Source organism: Castor canadensis, chromosome 5, assembly GCF_047511655.1.
Source record: "Castor canadensis chromosome 5, mCasCan1.hap1v2, whole genome shotgun sequence".
Classification (NCBI taxonomy): domain Eukaryota; kingdom Metazoa; phylum Chordata; class Mammalia; order Rodentia; family Castoridae; genus Castor; species Castor canadensis.
In genome coordinates this window covers 86,624,074-86,641,192 of record NC_133390.1, presented here as the reverse complement: position 1 = coordinate 86,641,192, position 17,119 = coordinate 86,624,074, and the positions used below count along the sequence as shown (strand labels likewise).

At 36.4% G+C, this 17,119-nt stretch overlaps 1 protein-coding gene across 6 annotated transcripts in view; it reads right to left on the bottom strand.

The window, feature by feature from the left end:
• Mccc1 (methylcrotonyl-CoA carboxylase subunit 1) overlaps positions 1-17,119 on the bottom strand; it is a 60,556-nt gene that overhangs the window by 27,838 nt on the left and 15,599 nt on the right. For 5 of the 6 annotated variants that reach the window (XR_012448011.1, XM_020169131.2, XM_074073667.1 and 2 more), the window contains 4 exons: positions 6,815-6,936; positions 6,282-6,429; positions 6,072-6,193; positions 858-969 (listed from right to left, as the gene is read on the bottom strand). Coding sequence is in view for 5 of the 6 variants with exons in the window: in XM_020169131.2 (XP_020024720.2) it covers positions 858-969; positions 6,072-6,193; positions 6,282-6,429; positions 6,815-6,936 (504 nt within the window). In the remaining variant the exon portion in view is untranslated. The remainder of the gene's footprint in view (positions 1-857; positions 970-6,071; positions 6,194-6,281; positions 6,430-6,814; positions 6,937-17,119) is intronic. The other variant, XM_074073671.1, reaches the window with a different exon arrangement.

Sequence of the window (17,119 nt, the reverse complement as noted above, 5' to 3'; positions counted from 1 at the left end):
AGATTCCAAGTTAATAGGCAGGTTCATAAAAAAGAAATATATATACATAAGTACAGTTTTCAGCATTTTAAAACAGTGCTCTAGAGACACAATTTGGGCAATCACTGTTTGAAAGGCTACACTGAAATTATTGTTGACATGTACTTCTGCAAAAGAAGCTACATTTTGAACACAGTGTGGAGAATAACACACTGACTGATTAACTACAAGCCTCAGGACCCCTGATGCTTTAGAGACAGATTGAAAAAAACATGTATCTAACCCATGGCAGTAGTAGGTCTGAAAGAAATATAAATCCAAAAATAGTTCTGGTGTTGACCCAGATAACAACCTAACCCAATTAAGAGGAAGGCTCAAAGAGATGTAAACAATTAGGGTTAAGGGGCAAAAGTTGCCCAACAAGAGTGATTGCGTTTCCTCTATAACACAACCATAAGGCAGGAAGATGACTAATATATTTTAGTATAACATCTGAAAACAGTTGTTAAAACAAAAGTCTTCTTTCTAAAAAAAAATGCATGTCCAATTAACCAGACAATTCTGTTCCATTCCTGTAATCAATCCTAGTTAATTACAATTTTAAATGGGCACTAAAGACTCTTAGTCAGATACTTGGATCACAGTAGGTTTTCCCAGAAGGAACACAGCCCTGTTTTGTCTGGCCTTGGAACACCAACACCATCCTCATCCTCACCACTGCAATAAGGTTTTATGATTACATTACCATGGGGAAGCTGTTGTACAAAAGGACTTGGAGGGGAGGGAGAGACCAGCTTCACAGATTCTTATGTGAAAATAAGAGTGAACAAAGTTTATATTCAAGAGAATCTCAGAAAATTTCCTTTCAAGGTCCTTACCGCTGGGGCCTCCTCAATGATCTTCTGATGTCTCCTCTGCACGCTGCAGTCTCTTTCAAACAAGTACACGGCATTGCCATGGTGATCACCAAATACCTGGACTTCCACATGCCTATTTAAAAAGCAAACATGTGTTAATATACTTTGTTAAGAGCGATTAATATCACATTCATTAAGTCAAACTGTTGGTTCTGGTGACCAGAATTCCACCATTTTCATTTTCTTTAAATAGGACCTGATATTTTTACTTCAAAAGAGAAGCTATGGATTTAGAAACAGAACTATAATCTTGTAAAATCTCAGTGAAAATACTTTCATTTGTACAATCAACATTAGAGAGAAAAAATTATAGATATGAAACGATTGGCAAATAAGATTGAGAATATAGAAGACTCAAAACAGGTGAGTCATAAAAAGTACAAATTGTCAAGGAAAAGACTGGTAAATGTGACTGCATAAAAGTTATAAACTGTAGTCATTTTCATATAACCTCAAAAAGTCAATGATAACTTTATAAGCACTTTAAAAGAAACTGCTCTAGTCAGATTTTATCAACAATGGCACACTGCAATCAAGATGTCTCATCCACAAAAGGGCTAGGAAATAAATTAAGTGAAATAATAAATAAACAAATATAGGTCATTAGTATTTTAAGAATATACTAACATTAAATCATAGCAAACCCAAGAGGCATTTTAATATTGAGTATAAAATAACAAAATTATGAGAAATCATATTAAGAACGACTTTTATACATAACACTCATGAAAATAAGGCTAACAGACCATGTGGTGCACATGAAAGCATTCTTCTCTGCAGGTTTACCTTGCTGTGTTCTCACTGAAATTTACATATTCACCACCATAATAAGAAACAAGCGACCAGCAAATCTTTTTTTCTGATTTTTTTTTTGGAGTACTGGGGATTGAACTCAGGGCCTTGTACTTGCCAGGCAGGTGCTCTACCATCTGAGCCACACTCCCAATCCTTTTTGTTGATTTTTAAAACTAAAAACTGTCAAACACAAGAGAAATAAAGCCAGGAAGTCTTGTAAACGTACTGTGTTGGCATTAGTCATTTTGACTCATTTTTGTTTACTTCATGAAGCACTTCATTTATCCACTTTAAGGAATTTACTGTTTTCCTAGATCATCTTTTCTGAATGTTCCACTTTTGAATTTTCCAACACATCTAACACAGTCTTGACAAAAGACCTGGAGAGGACTTCTGTCTTTCTTGCTCTATGACCTTTCCCCTTTCCTCTCCACTTAATAGATCCAGAAGCTATAATCACCTAGTATACTGCTTCTCTATTACTTCTTTTTGTGGTGCTGGAATTAGAACCCAGGGCCCGGTGCATGTTAAGCATGTACTCTACCACTGTGCCACACCCCAGCCCTGTTACTATTATTATTTTAAACAAACTATTGCTTGTTAACAGAATTTAGAATAAGAAAAATAAGAGATTTTATTTCATCTTCATTTATTCCTTCTCTCATTCTGTACGTGCCAGAAACATCTGTTTCCTCTAGTGTCCTTGTTTCCTCTGGTGTCCTTGTTTCAGTTTTGTTTGTCCCTAATTGCCTTTGGGTTTCCTAAGAACTTCTCAAATGAGTCTGTGTTTTACGTTTCTTTGGTTGTAATCCACTTTTGTTTATATAGCAACTATAGTGACATGTGTCTTAATCTATTGTGGCTGTTATAGCAAAATGTATAGACATCAGAAATGTTTTTCTTAGAGTTCTAGAGGCTGGGAAGTCCAAAATCAAGGTGACCAGATTCAGAGTCTAGTGAGGACTTGTTCCCCATAGATGGAGACTTATTGCTGTGTCCTCAGGTGACAGAAGAAAGAAGGGACAAACAGCCTCGTACTAACTCCACTCAGGAGCTCAAAGGCTCCAAATCGTTAAAAAGATTTTTTTGCAGTGCTGGGGATTGAGCACATGTGGCAAGTGTTCTATCACTGAACTACATCCTTCACCTGGTTCCAGATCTTTTTTTTTTTTTTTTTTTGTGATGGTCCTGGGGTATGAACTCACACTTGCAAAGCAGGCCCTCAATCTCTTGAGCCACTCCTTCAGTTCAAGTCCCCAGAGCTTAATATTATCACTTATCACTTTGGGGGTTAAGTTTCAACATATGACTTTCGGAGAGCCACAAACTTTGAGAACATAGCAACAATGAAAGCAGTGTGCAGGGGAGGGAAAGAAGTTTACAATGTTATGACTAAATCAAAGTCTTTTTGTGGGCCTGTACTTGAGCTATGACCTTCAGAAGTGTTTCTGACCTTTTTTTGTTTTCTCCCCTTGGGTGAAAAAGGAATGCTACAGGGGGTTAAAGCTGCCTGTTTTTCTCCCAGGACTGAAAAGACTTGGCAACATTTCCCTTGGAGTTAGGGATTCTTTTGTTAGTGAGAATAAAATGCTCTGGGCCTATTTCAAAATAACTACTTTTCCCTTCCACTGGATTTTCACTGTGAGAACGTGGAAGTAAAACTCATGATAGTGGGGTATTCCCCTAAGACTGAGCCCCTAGGAGTTTCTCTGGGACCCAGCCTCCAGCTACTTGTCCAAACTCCCTTAAGTGTTAGGCTCCAGCAGCTGTTGCTTCAGGTAAGTTGATCTCAAGGGTGATTCGCCAAATTCATAGCCTTGTACAGATTTCACAGTGGTGATTTGCTCTGTGGCTTCGATTCTCTGATGGGTCTAAATGTCACTGTTTTTCATGTTTTTCAGCCTTTTTCTTGCTTTTTAGGTGTGCTGATGACTTCTAAGCTCTTTACATGTTAGAGTGGAAATGTCTTATTTGTCAAATTCCAGCTATAAAATTTTACCACTTCCATTGTCTCACCCCCATCTTTATGTGCTCTAGGGAAAGAAACATTACAGCAGGGACTGCAGGTGGTGAGGGAACTTGTGGGGCTATAGCAAGGACACACAGTCTTTTTCTGAGTCCTCAGAAGCTGGAAACACCTTTTCTTTGGCTACTTAATACATGGGGAAAGATTTAAGAAGAACTGGGTTCTCAGTCACAATTTTTGTTGGTCATCCAGTCTTATTTCCCTTTTTCTCACTGGCATTTTTCTGTGCTGCTTTATCTAACTTAGAGGCTCTGGAACAGTGTCTAGAAGTATGTAAGAACCAGGAGGTGCCTCAAATCCCAGTGGCTCCAACTCACCAAATACTGGAGTCTGGTTAGGGGGATAGATGTTGCTGGATTCTATGCCTAGATATTTTTCTATGAGCACTGAAATTTTTCCTATTTATATTTATAATCTACCTAGAATATGTATAGAATACAAATTAAGGAAGTAATCTATTTTTTCCCTCTAAAATAGTACAGTTGAATGATGGTTGCCAATCCCAGTCTTTCAGATAAATGTAATAGTTCTGATTGGATTTGTAAAACATCTTGATACCTACTTTTCTCAGTTGTTAGCACCACCATGACCATCTCTGGCACTTAATTAATTCAACAGGTAATTATTTAGTAGGACATAAAGTATATACAATATGATTCTGATATTCAAATGTTATTACTCGGAGTTACAGAATAGAAATGCTAAAAATATTAGGAGACTGAGATTATTTTTCATTGCCTATATTTTCCAAAAGTTTGCAAAAATGTATTTATACTGCTTCTGTATTTCAATAAATACTGATGACTATTATGAGGAAAGTAGTACAGAAAGTAATATGGGAACATAAGAAGACATATTCCATCAGGTCCTTCGTTCTCAGGAATTCCAAGCTATTGGGAGAATAAATTACAATGTGAACAATGCATAGCTAACATTCCATAAATAAAGAATTAATATCTTCAAAATAATGTTGCAGGAATTGAGTTATAGTCACTGAAATAGCCATCTGATGTTTCCACAGTACTAACTCAAGAGCACACTAATTTGGATGGTTAGCCTATTCTTTTTTTGAAAACTACTGCAGAAGGAAACTTTTAATTTACCTCAGAACCTGCTGCATTCTTGCCTTACTTCCCACTAACAGGTGGCATATGCTGTGCTCTCCTAATCAGTTCATCTGTTTTGAGATAGATTTAAAAAATTTTTTTACTATGAAACTATAAGTGAATTTCATTTACTGTGTCATGCTCAGGTGAAATTCCACATTTTTATAGGTCCTGAACAAAAACAACCTGGGATCCTCTTTAAGGAGAAGAATGCAAAATTACAAATACGCAATTAGGTAGAGAGTCTTAGAAGAGGCTCATGCAAGTAAGCAAAGGGCCTAAAGCTTCAAGCTCATTACCTGCAAGGCAAATCCATTCTGGCTATGGTTCCCAAATGAATTATTCTTTTCATCTGACTTACAGGACATACGTATTTTTAAAAATTGCCACAAAAATCTATGATACAGGAAACTTTACAATCAGTGTCTTGTTTTAAACAATAGGCATGGCAAATCTAGGAAAAAATTAGAAAGCTCCATAGTATTTACTATAGTGGTACCTAGAGAAGCAATTTAGTGCAATGCTTAAGAGTATGGACTGTGGAGTCAAACTCCATGGGTTCAAATCCCAGCTTTACTATTTCATAGCTAGGTGAGCACAGACAGTAACATGACCATTCTGTTGCTTAGTATTCTCACTTGCAAAATGAGAATAGTAGAACCTTCCTAATTGGATTGCAGTTAAAATTAGAAAGACAATAAGATGACTCAGTATATGGAAAATGCATAGAACTGGCACATGGAAGTGCAATGTAGGTGTTGGCTACTAGCATTAGTATTTATTATATCACTCATAAAACAACAAAAGTCACTTATAATTTAGTCTGGCTATTTATATTTTTCTATACCTCAACTGATGCCCTATAAATGTACTTTATTACAAGAATATTTTTATATTGTTAAAAAAAACCTACATCAATAAGAAACATTGGATGAATTAGTGGTCTATAAATATCATAGAAGCATTAAGCCACCAATAAAAAGAATGAGGTGAACCTATGCTCTCTGATATGGAAAGATGGCAATAATACAATATTAGCAGATAATAGAAGAGTCTATTCACTGTTCTTTTGTATGTATTTTGTTTCCTGTGTGTACATGCATATATGTTTTTCTTCCCACAATGCATACCATCCTATGATCAATAATGGACTTAGATGTATTAGAATTTTATATTTAAGACAATGTGCATGCATTACTTTCATAATCTAGGTTTTAAAGTCTGAGTCAGGGGAAACGCCCAGTCCACCTTGGCGTGTCCACAAACTTCTCGATCAGCATAGCATCATCATTGAAAGACTTCTTTGCTTCTCTCCGTGCTGATTCTAACTGCTCTTGAAATTCCTTCTCTGATGTGACAATCCTCATGCCCTAAGAGAGAAAGGACGGTCAGTACTACACCATAAACACGACAAAGGTGACAAGCCTGGGTGACAAAGGCCAGTTCCCATACGCTTACTTTCCCTCCTCCGCCGCGGACGGCCTTAATCATGACCGGGTAGCCGATTCTCCCCGCGTGCTCTCTCAGGCAATCGTCTGACTGGTCCTCGCCGTGGTAACCTTCCACAACCGGCACTCCAGCGGCAGCCATGATGGACTTGGACATGCTTTAGAATAAAAACAGAAACAGCCCAAGTCTGTGACTTCTTCCATACAAGAGAAATACAAATACAGCCCAGTCTGTATTACAGACTGTATTACAATGCAACTCTTTAAGGAAAGCATCCCATGGGCAGAGAAAGGCTTGCATCTGAGACAGTATATATTAACATATATACTAAAATGTCATTTCATGTGGTAACTCATTCCACCTTTTTATTTCTAAAACTAATGAGTGTACTCATTAGGATCAATAATTAACTGAATATTTTCTGTAACTCAATGGAGTTTTCTTACATGACAGATAATATATAATTAAAATGTCAATTATAGGTAAGGAACAATTTCAAGTGGGCTTCATGTGGTTACACTGAAAAAGATATAAACTCCTACCTCTTTATACCCATGTCTCTAATTGCAGATGAAGGAGGACCTATAAAAATAATCCCTTCTTGTTTACAAAGCTCAGCAAATTCCATGTTTTCTGAAAGAAAGCCATATCCTGGATGGATAGCCTAGGGGTGAGAAGTAAAATGACACACTTACTGGTTAGTTCTCAGGTGTCATGGGTGGTACAGGTGAAGCTGTCTTCCTCCCTGCACTTGCCCATGGCACACATGGTCTCTAGCAAGTTCTGCTAATAAAGGGATGACTGGAACATGCACAATGAAGTTTTGAAGCCTTACCTGAATCAGAAGAACCTGTACTACTTCTCCTCTTCTCCTTCTCTTCTCTCTCTCTTTCTCTCTCTCTTTTTGTGGTGCTGGGGATAAACCCAGGGCCTTGCATATACTAGGCAAGCAATCTACTGGCCCCTAAATTTCTTCTTATTGTGGTAATGTATACATAACTTAAAACTTACCATGTTAACCACATTTAAGCATTCAGTGGCACTAGTCCATTCAAAATGCTGGGCAGCTGTCACCCCATCCATCTCCAGAATGTTTTTATCATTCCAAGTATAATTTCCATTCCCTCCTTCTCCCTAGTCCCTGGTAACCTGTATATTACTTTCTGCTTATGAATTTGCCTAGTCTAGGTACCTCATATAAAAGGGATTATATAACATTTGTCCCTCTGGGTCTGGTTTATTTCACTTAACATGTCTTCAAATTTCATCCATGTTATAGCATGTATCAGAATTTCATTCTTTCTTAAGGCTGAATAATATTTCACTGTGTGTATATTCCATTTTGTTTATCCATTCATCTGTTGATGGACATGTGAGTTACCTCTACCTTTTAGCCATTGTGAATAAAGCTGCTATGAACATTGGTGTACAAGTATCTGTTTGTGTCCCTACTATAAATTCTTTTACATATATACCTAGAAGTAGAATTACGGGATCAAATGATCACATGGCAATCTGTAGAAACATCTGCATTTTAATTTAAAATATCAAGAATATCACGGAGCAAAAGGCTTTAGGGTTGGAAGGGGATCTGTTTACTCTGTAAAACTGGCCTAGAATTGAACCCATAGTATTTAAAAGCCAGAAAGAGCCCAGGGGTACAATGATAGCTCATTCATCTTGACATCACTACCTGCCAATGTTATTTGTACAGAAAAAAAGCTGAGAGGCAGACAACAGGTCATGTACTAAAGCCTGTATATACTACAGTGAAAGAGGAACACCTCAGACTTTAGTCACTTATAATTTACACCGAATTTTAACAAATTTACTTATCTGCTTTACAGCAGAAATGAAGAAAAATCAGTAACCAAAGAACAGCAAGATTTTCAAAAGTAATAATTGATAGGAAACAGGGATGCAACAGAAGAAAGGAGCAAAGACAGAATAAACATGGATGCTTCAGTGAGAGAGAAGTAACTCACATCAGTAGCCCTGGGGGAACATTTGTTCCTCTAAAACAGTAAGAGTGAACTGTAATTCACTCTTGTGAATTCTTGTGAATGCAAAATGAAAAAAGCTTGGCTAACCCTTACTCAAAACAGTTAAGTTCAAAGAACATTTTAAAATTAAAGGTGTAAGCTTCAGATGCCTGAGAAACTCATATCAATAGAAAAACCCACATCCCAGTAACTACAAAAACCAAAATGCTAGCTATAGATAAAAATGCTGAGTAGTCACATTTACTTTGCTCTAGGGTTGGAGTTTCAGTTTAATTTTAGTAAAACATTTATGCTAGGCAAAGTCAAACAGGTCTACATCCTCAGGTGGTTTTTTTGTTTTGTTTTGGTTTTTTTTTTTGAAGTATGATTTACAATACATAACACACACCTATTTATAGATTGATGAATTTAGTAAATTCATACAACTGTGCAGCTTACAGTACAATCCAGTTTTAGAACACTTCCATCACTTGAAAATCTTCCCGTGTTCACACAGGCAGTCAGTCCTTGTTCTGGGATCCAAGCAATCACTGACCTGCTTTCTGTCTCTGTAGTTCTGCCTTTTAAAAATGCTGATATAAATGGGATCACAACATTCCTGGGGATATACCCAAAGGAATGTGACACAGGTTACTCCAGAGGCACTTGCACACCCATGTTTATTGCAGCACTATTCACAATAGCCATGTTATGGAAACAGCCAAGATGCCCCACTACTGACAAATGGATTAAGAAAATGTGGTATTTATACACAATGGAATTCTACTCAGCCATGAAGAAGAATGAAATCTTATCATTCGCAAGTAAATGGATGGAGCTGGAGAATATCATTCTGAGCGAGGTTAGCCAGGTTCAGAAGACCAAAAATCCTATGTTCTCCCTCATATGCGGACTTTAGATCTAGGGCAAATACAGCAATGTGATAGGTCTTGGGTCACATGATAAGGGAGAGCACACACAGGAAGTTTGGAGATAGGTAAGAAACCCAAAAACATGATGTCCTCAATGCAGAGGAACTAATACAGAAACTTTAAAGCGACAGAGGTCAATAGGAGAAGGGGATCAAGAACTACAGAAAGGGTCAGTTTGAGAAGAATCAACTTAGAATGCAACACATTTGTGCATGGAAGAAACGCTAGGAATCTCCCTGTATAGCTACCCTTATCTCAACTAGCAAAAATGCTTTGTCCTTCTTCTTATTGTTTATACTCTCTCTTCAACAAAATTAGAGATAAGGGCAGAACAGTTTCTGCCTGGAAGTGAGGGGGTAGGAGAGGAGAGGGAGGGGGTGGGGGAAGTGGGAGACGGTAGAGGGGTAGGGGGGAGAAATGGCCCAAAGATTGTATGCTCATATGAATAAACAAAAATAAATAAATAAATAAGTAAATGGGATCACATAGTACATAGTTTTATGTGGCTGGCTTCTTTAACACAGCATAATTTTTTGAGGTTCACTCATGTTGTTAAATGTGTCAGTAGCTTGTTTCTTTATATAACATAGATTCCATTGAATGACTATATTGCATTTTGTTTATCCATTCACTCAGATATTTTTCCAATTTGGGTTGTTATGAATAACAGCAATAAATATACAAATCTGTATGAACATACATTTTTCATTTCTCTTGGGTAAATATCTATGAATGCACCTGTTGGGTCATAACAGAATAATTACATGGTTAGTTTTTCAAGAAACAGCCAAATTGTTTTCTAAGCAGCTGGACTATTTTTCATTGCCACCAGCAACATATAATGGTTCTGACTTTTTCCACATTCCTGCCAACACATCGTTTTGGCATCTTTTGATTTTAGCTATTCTTGTGGATGTACAGTAGCATTACACTTTTTAAAACATCACCATAGAGATATAATTCATATACCATAAAATTCCCCCAATCCAATGATTTTGAATATATTCACAGATGAGCAATTATCACCATAATCTAAGACAGTGACTAAATTTTAATTATGTAAGTTTTTATCAAGTTAAAAAGAAAACCCAGGCTGTTTATTTTATTTTGTTTTTGATGGCATTGGGGATTGAGCTCAGGGCCTTGTGCTTGCTAGGCAGGTGCTCCACTACTTGAGCCCCCAGTCTACCCATGCCCTTTAATAGCTATTTGCAATATACTCCTGTGCTTCTGTCTCTATAGTTTTGCTAAATTGAGGACATTTCATACAAATGAATCATACAATACATGCAGTCTTTTGCAATGGGCTCCTTTCACTGAGCATGATATTTTCAAGTTTCCTTCATCTTTTAAATCATATACCAGTGCTTTATTTCTTTATATTGTCAGATAATATTCCATTGTATGGAAATACCACACTTTATCCATTAACAGATGGACATTTAGGTTGGTTCCACTTCTTGGCTATTAGGAGTTATGCTGCTATACATGTTTCTATTTCTTTTGGATATACACCTAAGAAGAAGAGTTACTGTTTCATATGCTAATTCTATGTTTAACCTTTTGAGGAATAGCAAACTGTTTTCCAAACTGGCTGTGCCAATTTACATTTCCATAGGTAATGTATGAAGGTGCCAATTTCTGTACATCCTCACAACAACTGTTACCATCTTATTTACTTATTTACATAAATAAATAAAATGCTGATCAAACTCAGATTCTTGCTTGTGCCTGCTAGGCAATCACTCTAGCATTGAGCTATAACTCTAGTTCCTGTCTTTTTTCATTTATTTATTTATTTTTTGGGGGCAGTACTGAGGTTGAAACTCATGGCTTCATACTTACATGGCAGGCACTTTACTGCTAGAGTCATGTTTCCAGCCTTCCTGTCTTTTTTTCTTATAGCATCCTAATGAGTGTGAAGTGACATCTCATTGTGGTTTATTCCCCTAATGCCTAATGATGTTGAGAATCTTTTTTTTTTTTTTGAGTGTCTTTTAATGGGCTTGTTACATTTGCTAAAGTATTCAAATATTTTTCCTATTAAAAATTGGGTTGTTTATCTTATTGAGTTGTAAGTGGACAGTGCTTACAATTCATTTATTGAATACATGTTTTTCATATATTTTCTCCCAGGCTGTGGCTTGCCTTTTTTTTTTTTTTTAGCACTGCAGATTGAACCCAGGGTCTTGTGCTTATGCTCTGCTACTTGAACCACATCCCCATTCCTTCTGTTTTTTAGTTTGTTTTTGAGATAGGATCTTGTTAACTTTTCCTGGGCTGGCCTCAAACTTTCTCTCTCTCTCTTTTGGCAGTACTGGGGTTTGAACTCAGGGCTTCACTTTTACCCTTGCTAGGCAGGTACTCCACCATTTGAGCCATACCTCTAGTTCTATTTCTCTGTTCTTAATGGTCTCAGGGAACAGCAAAATTTGAAATATGGATGAAGTCCATTTCATCAATTTTTTCTTAAGTATGGACTGATGTAGTTCAAGTCCTGAAAGAAAATAACTGATATCAAAGACTTCTATATCTAGCAAATGTATCCTTTAAAACAGAAGGAGAAATAAAGACCTTCCATAATGAGCATAAGCTAAAGTAACTCATGACTACTAAGCCAGCATTACAAAAAATACTTAGAGGGATACTACACAAAGAAGAGGAAGAAAGCTATAGGTAATCACAAGAGCTTAGGAAAGAATAAATCTCACTAGAAGAAGAGATAAATAAGAATTAGGAAAGAATCAAACATTATCTACTTGGTAAACCAGCAAACCTCTAAAATGAAAAAGGGAGAAATCAGTATATACCACTCAATAATAACCCTGAATGTAAACCATCTTAACTCCCCAATTAAAAGGCACAGACTGGCTGAGTGGATTAAAAAACAAAATAAAAAAAACAAGATCCAATTGCTTGCAGTCTGCAAGACACTCAACTCACTGGCAAAGACACACACTGAATGAAATTCAAAGGATGGAAAATGATATTCCAAGCAAACATAATCCAAAAGTAAACAGGAGTGGGTCTAGTCAAACTGAGTAAACAGACTTTAAGCCAAAATTAGAAGAGACACAAACGGTCACTACATATTAATAAAGGGAGCCATACATCAACAAAATATAATGATTGTGAATATATATGTACTGAATGTCAGTGCACCCAATTTCAGGAAACAAACACTGCTTGATATAAAGGGACACATTGGTTCAGCTATAATAATAGTGGGTGACTTCAACACCCCACCTTATTAAATGATATCTGATCCAGATGAACAAAATCAATAAAGAAATTTCAGAGTAAAACTGCACCATAGATCAAATGGACTTAACAGACATCTACAGAATATTTCATTCAACAGTTGTGGAACACACATTCTTCTCAGTGGCCCATGGGATTTTCTCCAAAATAGGCCACATTTTAGGTCATAACAAAAGTCTTAATAAATAAAAATAAAATAAATAATAAATAAAAAACTGAAATAATTTATTATATCTTATCAGCTAATAATGGAATAAGACTAGAAATCAGAAACAGAAGAAAAAGAAGCTATACAAACACATGGAGACTGAACAAAACACAGTGAGTCACTGAAGAATTAAGGGGAAAATTAAAAATTCCTATAATTCCTATAAAAATGAAAGCACAACTTTCATTTATAGCAAACACAGTTATAAGACAGAAGTTTATAGCTATGAGTGCATACATTTTAAAAATCACAGATCTCAAATAAATAACCTAATGATGCAACTCAAGCTCTTAGAAAAACAACAAGCTGAAGCCAAAATTAACAGAAAGAAAGACATAATAAAGGTCAGGGTAGAAATTAATGAAATGAAGATCAAGAGAACAATACAAAGGATCAATGGAATGAGTTGTTTCTTTGAAAAGCTAGACAACATTGACAAACCCTTACCCAAACTAACCAAAAGAAAGAAAGAAAAGATCCAAATTAATAAAGTTAGAAATGAAGAAAAAGGAATACTACAACAGGTACCACTGAAATCCATAGGATGACTAGTCCCTATGGATTTGAAAATGAAATTTGAATATGAAAACATATTCTAAGAAACTGCAAAATTGAGAAGAAACGAATAATTTTCTAGACACATTCAAAATTGAGCCAAGAGGAGATAAACAACCTAAATAGATCAGTAACAAGCAATGAGATTGAAGCAGTAATTAAAAGTCTCCCAACAAAGAAAAGTCCAGGATCAGACAGATTCACAGCTGAATCCTACTAGACTTTAAAGAACTAATACCAATAAAATAGAACTAATACCATAAAATAGAAGGAAAAGGAACACATTCAAACTCATTTTCAAAGCCAGAATTACCCTAACACCAAAACCAGGTAAGGACACACAACAAAAGAATACTGTAGACCAATATCCTTGATGAATATGGATGCAAAAGTCCCCCCCAAAATACTTGGTAACAGAATTCAACAACATATTAAAGAACATCCACCAAGATCAAGGTGGTTTCAATCCAGGGATGCAAGGATAGCAACATAGGCAAATCAATAAACATAATATAGAACATAAATAGAATTAAGGAAAAAATACATGTGATTATCTGAACAGATGCAGAAAAACTTTTACAAAATTCAACATCCCTGCTTTATGACATCCCCAAAGAAACTAGGAATACAGTGATCATACTTCAACATAATAAAGGCAATTTATGACAAACATATAGCTGCCATCATACTTAATAGGGAAAGACTGAAACCATTTTCAATAACATTATGAATAAGATAAGGGTATCCACTCTTATTCAATATAGTGCTTGAATTCTTAGCAAGAACAATAAGGCAAGAGAAAGAAATGAAAGGGATATAAATAGGAAAGGAAAAAGTCAAATTATTTGCAGATCCTGTATTTAAAAGACCCTACCGATTCCACCAGAACTCTTAGATCTGATGAACACTTTCAGCAAAATATCAGAATACAATATCAACATACAAAAATCAGTAGCTTTTCTAAATACAAATAATGAACAGACTAAGGAAGAAGTCAGGAAAACAATCCCATTCAGAATAGCTTTAAAAAAAATAAATACTTAAAAGCTGGACATCGATCTACCATTTGATCCAGCAATACCACTCTTGGGGATATACCCAAAAGACTGTTACTCCAGAGGCACCTGCACATCCATGTTTATTGCGGCACTATTCACAATAGCCAAGTTATGGAAACAGCCAAGATGCCCCAGCACTGACGAATGGATTAAGAAAATGTGGTATCTATACACAATGGAATTTTATGCAGCCATGAAGAAGAACGAAATGTTATCATTCGCTGGTAAATGGATGGAATTGGAGAACATCATTCTGAGTGAGGTTAGCCTGGCTCAAAAAACCAAAAATCGTATGTTCTCCCTCATATGTGGACATTAGATCAAGGGCAAACACAACAATGGGATTGGACTATGAGCACATGATAAAAGCGAGAGCACACAAGGGAGGGGTGAGGATAGGTAAGACACCTAAAAAACTAGCTAGCATTTGTTGCCCTTAATGCAGAGAAACTAAAGCAGATACCTTAAAGCAACTGAGGCCAATAGGAAAAGGGGACCAGGTACTAGAGAAAAGGTTAGATCAAAAAGAATTAACCTAGAAGGTAACACCCACGCACAGGAAATCAATGTGAGTCAATGCCCTGTATAGCTATCTTTATCTCAACCAGCAAAACCCCTTGTTCCTTCCTATTATTGCTTATACTCTCTCTACAACAAAATTAGAGATAAGGGCAAAATAGTTTCTGCTGGGTATTGAGGGGAGGAGCGGGAGGGGGTGGAGTGGGTGGTAAGGGAGGGGGTGGGGGCAGGGGGGAGAAATAAACCAAGCCTTGTATGCACATATGAATAATAAAAGAAAAATGAAAAAAAAAAAAAATAAATAAATAAATAAGCAAAATATCTAAAAATAAACCTAACAAAATAAGTGAAAGACTTCTATAATAAAAACAATAAAAGAAATTAAAGAAGACACTATCATGGCTTGGGAGAATTATGAAAATGGCCACATTACCAAAAGCAATCTACAGATTCAACGCAATTCCCATCAAAAGACCAATGAAATACTTCACAAACCTGGCAGAAACATTCATTTGGAAGCACAAAAGATGCCAAATTCTGAACAGAAATAGTAATATCTGACTTTAAATTATATTACTGAGCCAAAGTAACAAAACAGCATTGCACTGGCACAAAAACAGACACAAAGATCAATGGAACAGAATAGAAGACCCAGAAATAAATCCACACAGCTGCAGTCATTTTATTCTTGATAAAGGTGCCAAAAAAATACATTGAAGAAAGGACAGTCTCTTTAAAAACTGGTGCTGAGAAAAGTGCATCCACAAATAGAAGACTGTAAGGTGTAAAACTTTGAAACTACTACAGGGAAACATAAGGAAACACTTCAAGTTATAGATATAGGCAATGACTTTCTTAATATGATCCCAACAGCTCAGGAAATCATGGCAAGAATTCACAAATAGGATTGCATCAAATTAAAAGCTTCTGCATAGAAAAGGAAATAAATACCAGAGTGAAGAGACAGATTACAGAATGGGAGAAAATCTTCGCCAGCTATTCATCTGGCAGAAAACTGCTATCCAGAATATATGAAGAAATGAAATAGTTAACCACCCAAAGAACAAATTATCCAATCAATAAATGAGCAAATGAACTGAACATAGAGTTCTCAAAATACAAAGTATGAATGGCCAGTCAATACATGAAGAAATGTTCAACATCTTTAGCCAACAGTATACTGCAAGTTAACGCTACACCGAGATTCCATCTCACCTGAGGCAGAACGGCAATCATCAAGAAAAATAACAACAAAGGAGAATGATGGAGGGGTGAATTCAACTATGACACATTGTAAGAAGTTTTGTCAATGTCACATTGACATTATAAGAAGAATAAAAAAACTTAAAAAAACAAAGAAAAGAATAACAAATTCTGGTAAGGATATGGGGAAAAAAGGAACCCTTATACATTATTGGGGGAATGTAAATTAGTGCAGCCACTGTGGAAATCAGAAGGTTCCTCAAAAAACTGGAAACTGCTATCTTACCTAATAACAATAACACTTCTAGATAAGCACCCAAAGGAATCAAATATTGTAGGTATACAATATTTGAATACAACAGAAATACCTACCATATTAGTTTTTTGTTGTTTTAATAAAACATCTGAGAAAAACAAATTATGTGCGGGAGGAATTATTTTGGCTCATGGTTTCAGAAGTTTCAGTTCATCATAGCAGGAGCAGGCGGGGGGATGGGAACAGCTCACATCATGGAGGCCAGGAAGCAGAGAGAGAATGCATTATACTTAAGGCTTCTTCCCCATCCCTCTTTTTCAGACAGTACTGGGGTTTGAACTCAAAGCCTTACACTTGTTACACAAGTACTCCATCACTTGAACAACACCACCATTCCTTTTTCTTGCTTTAGTTTATTTTTCAGATAGGGTCTTGTGCTTTTGTCTGGGGCTGGCCTCAGACTATGATCCTCCTACCTCTGCCTTCTACACTGCTGGGATTTCAGGCATATACCATCATACCCCATTGGGGTTTTTTTTTTTTTGAGATAGGATCTTGCTAACTTTTTTCCTGGGCTAGTCTCAAACCATGATCCTCCCATCTCTGCTTCCGGCATAACTGGAATTACAGACATGTGCCACCATGCTAACTCCTCCTTTTCCCTCTTTTATTCCTTCTGGGACCCTAGCCTATGGGATGGTGCCACCCACATTCAGGAAGGGTCTTCCCCCTTTAGTTAATACTCTTTGAAAATGCCCTCACAGACACCAGAGGTGTGATTTATTAATCTCCTAGGCACTTTTCAATCCAATTAAGATTAACCATCACATGTTTAGCCCCACACAACCATGCTACTACTACCAGTGGGCTATT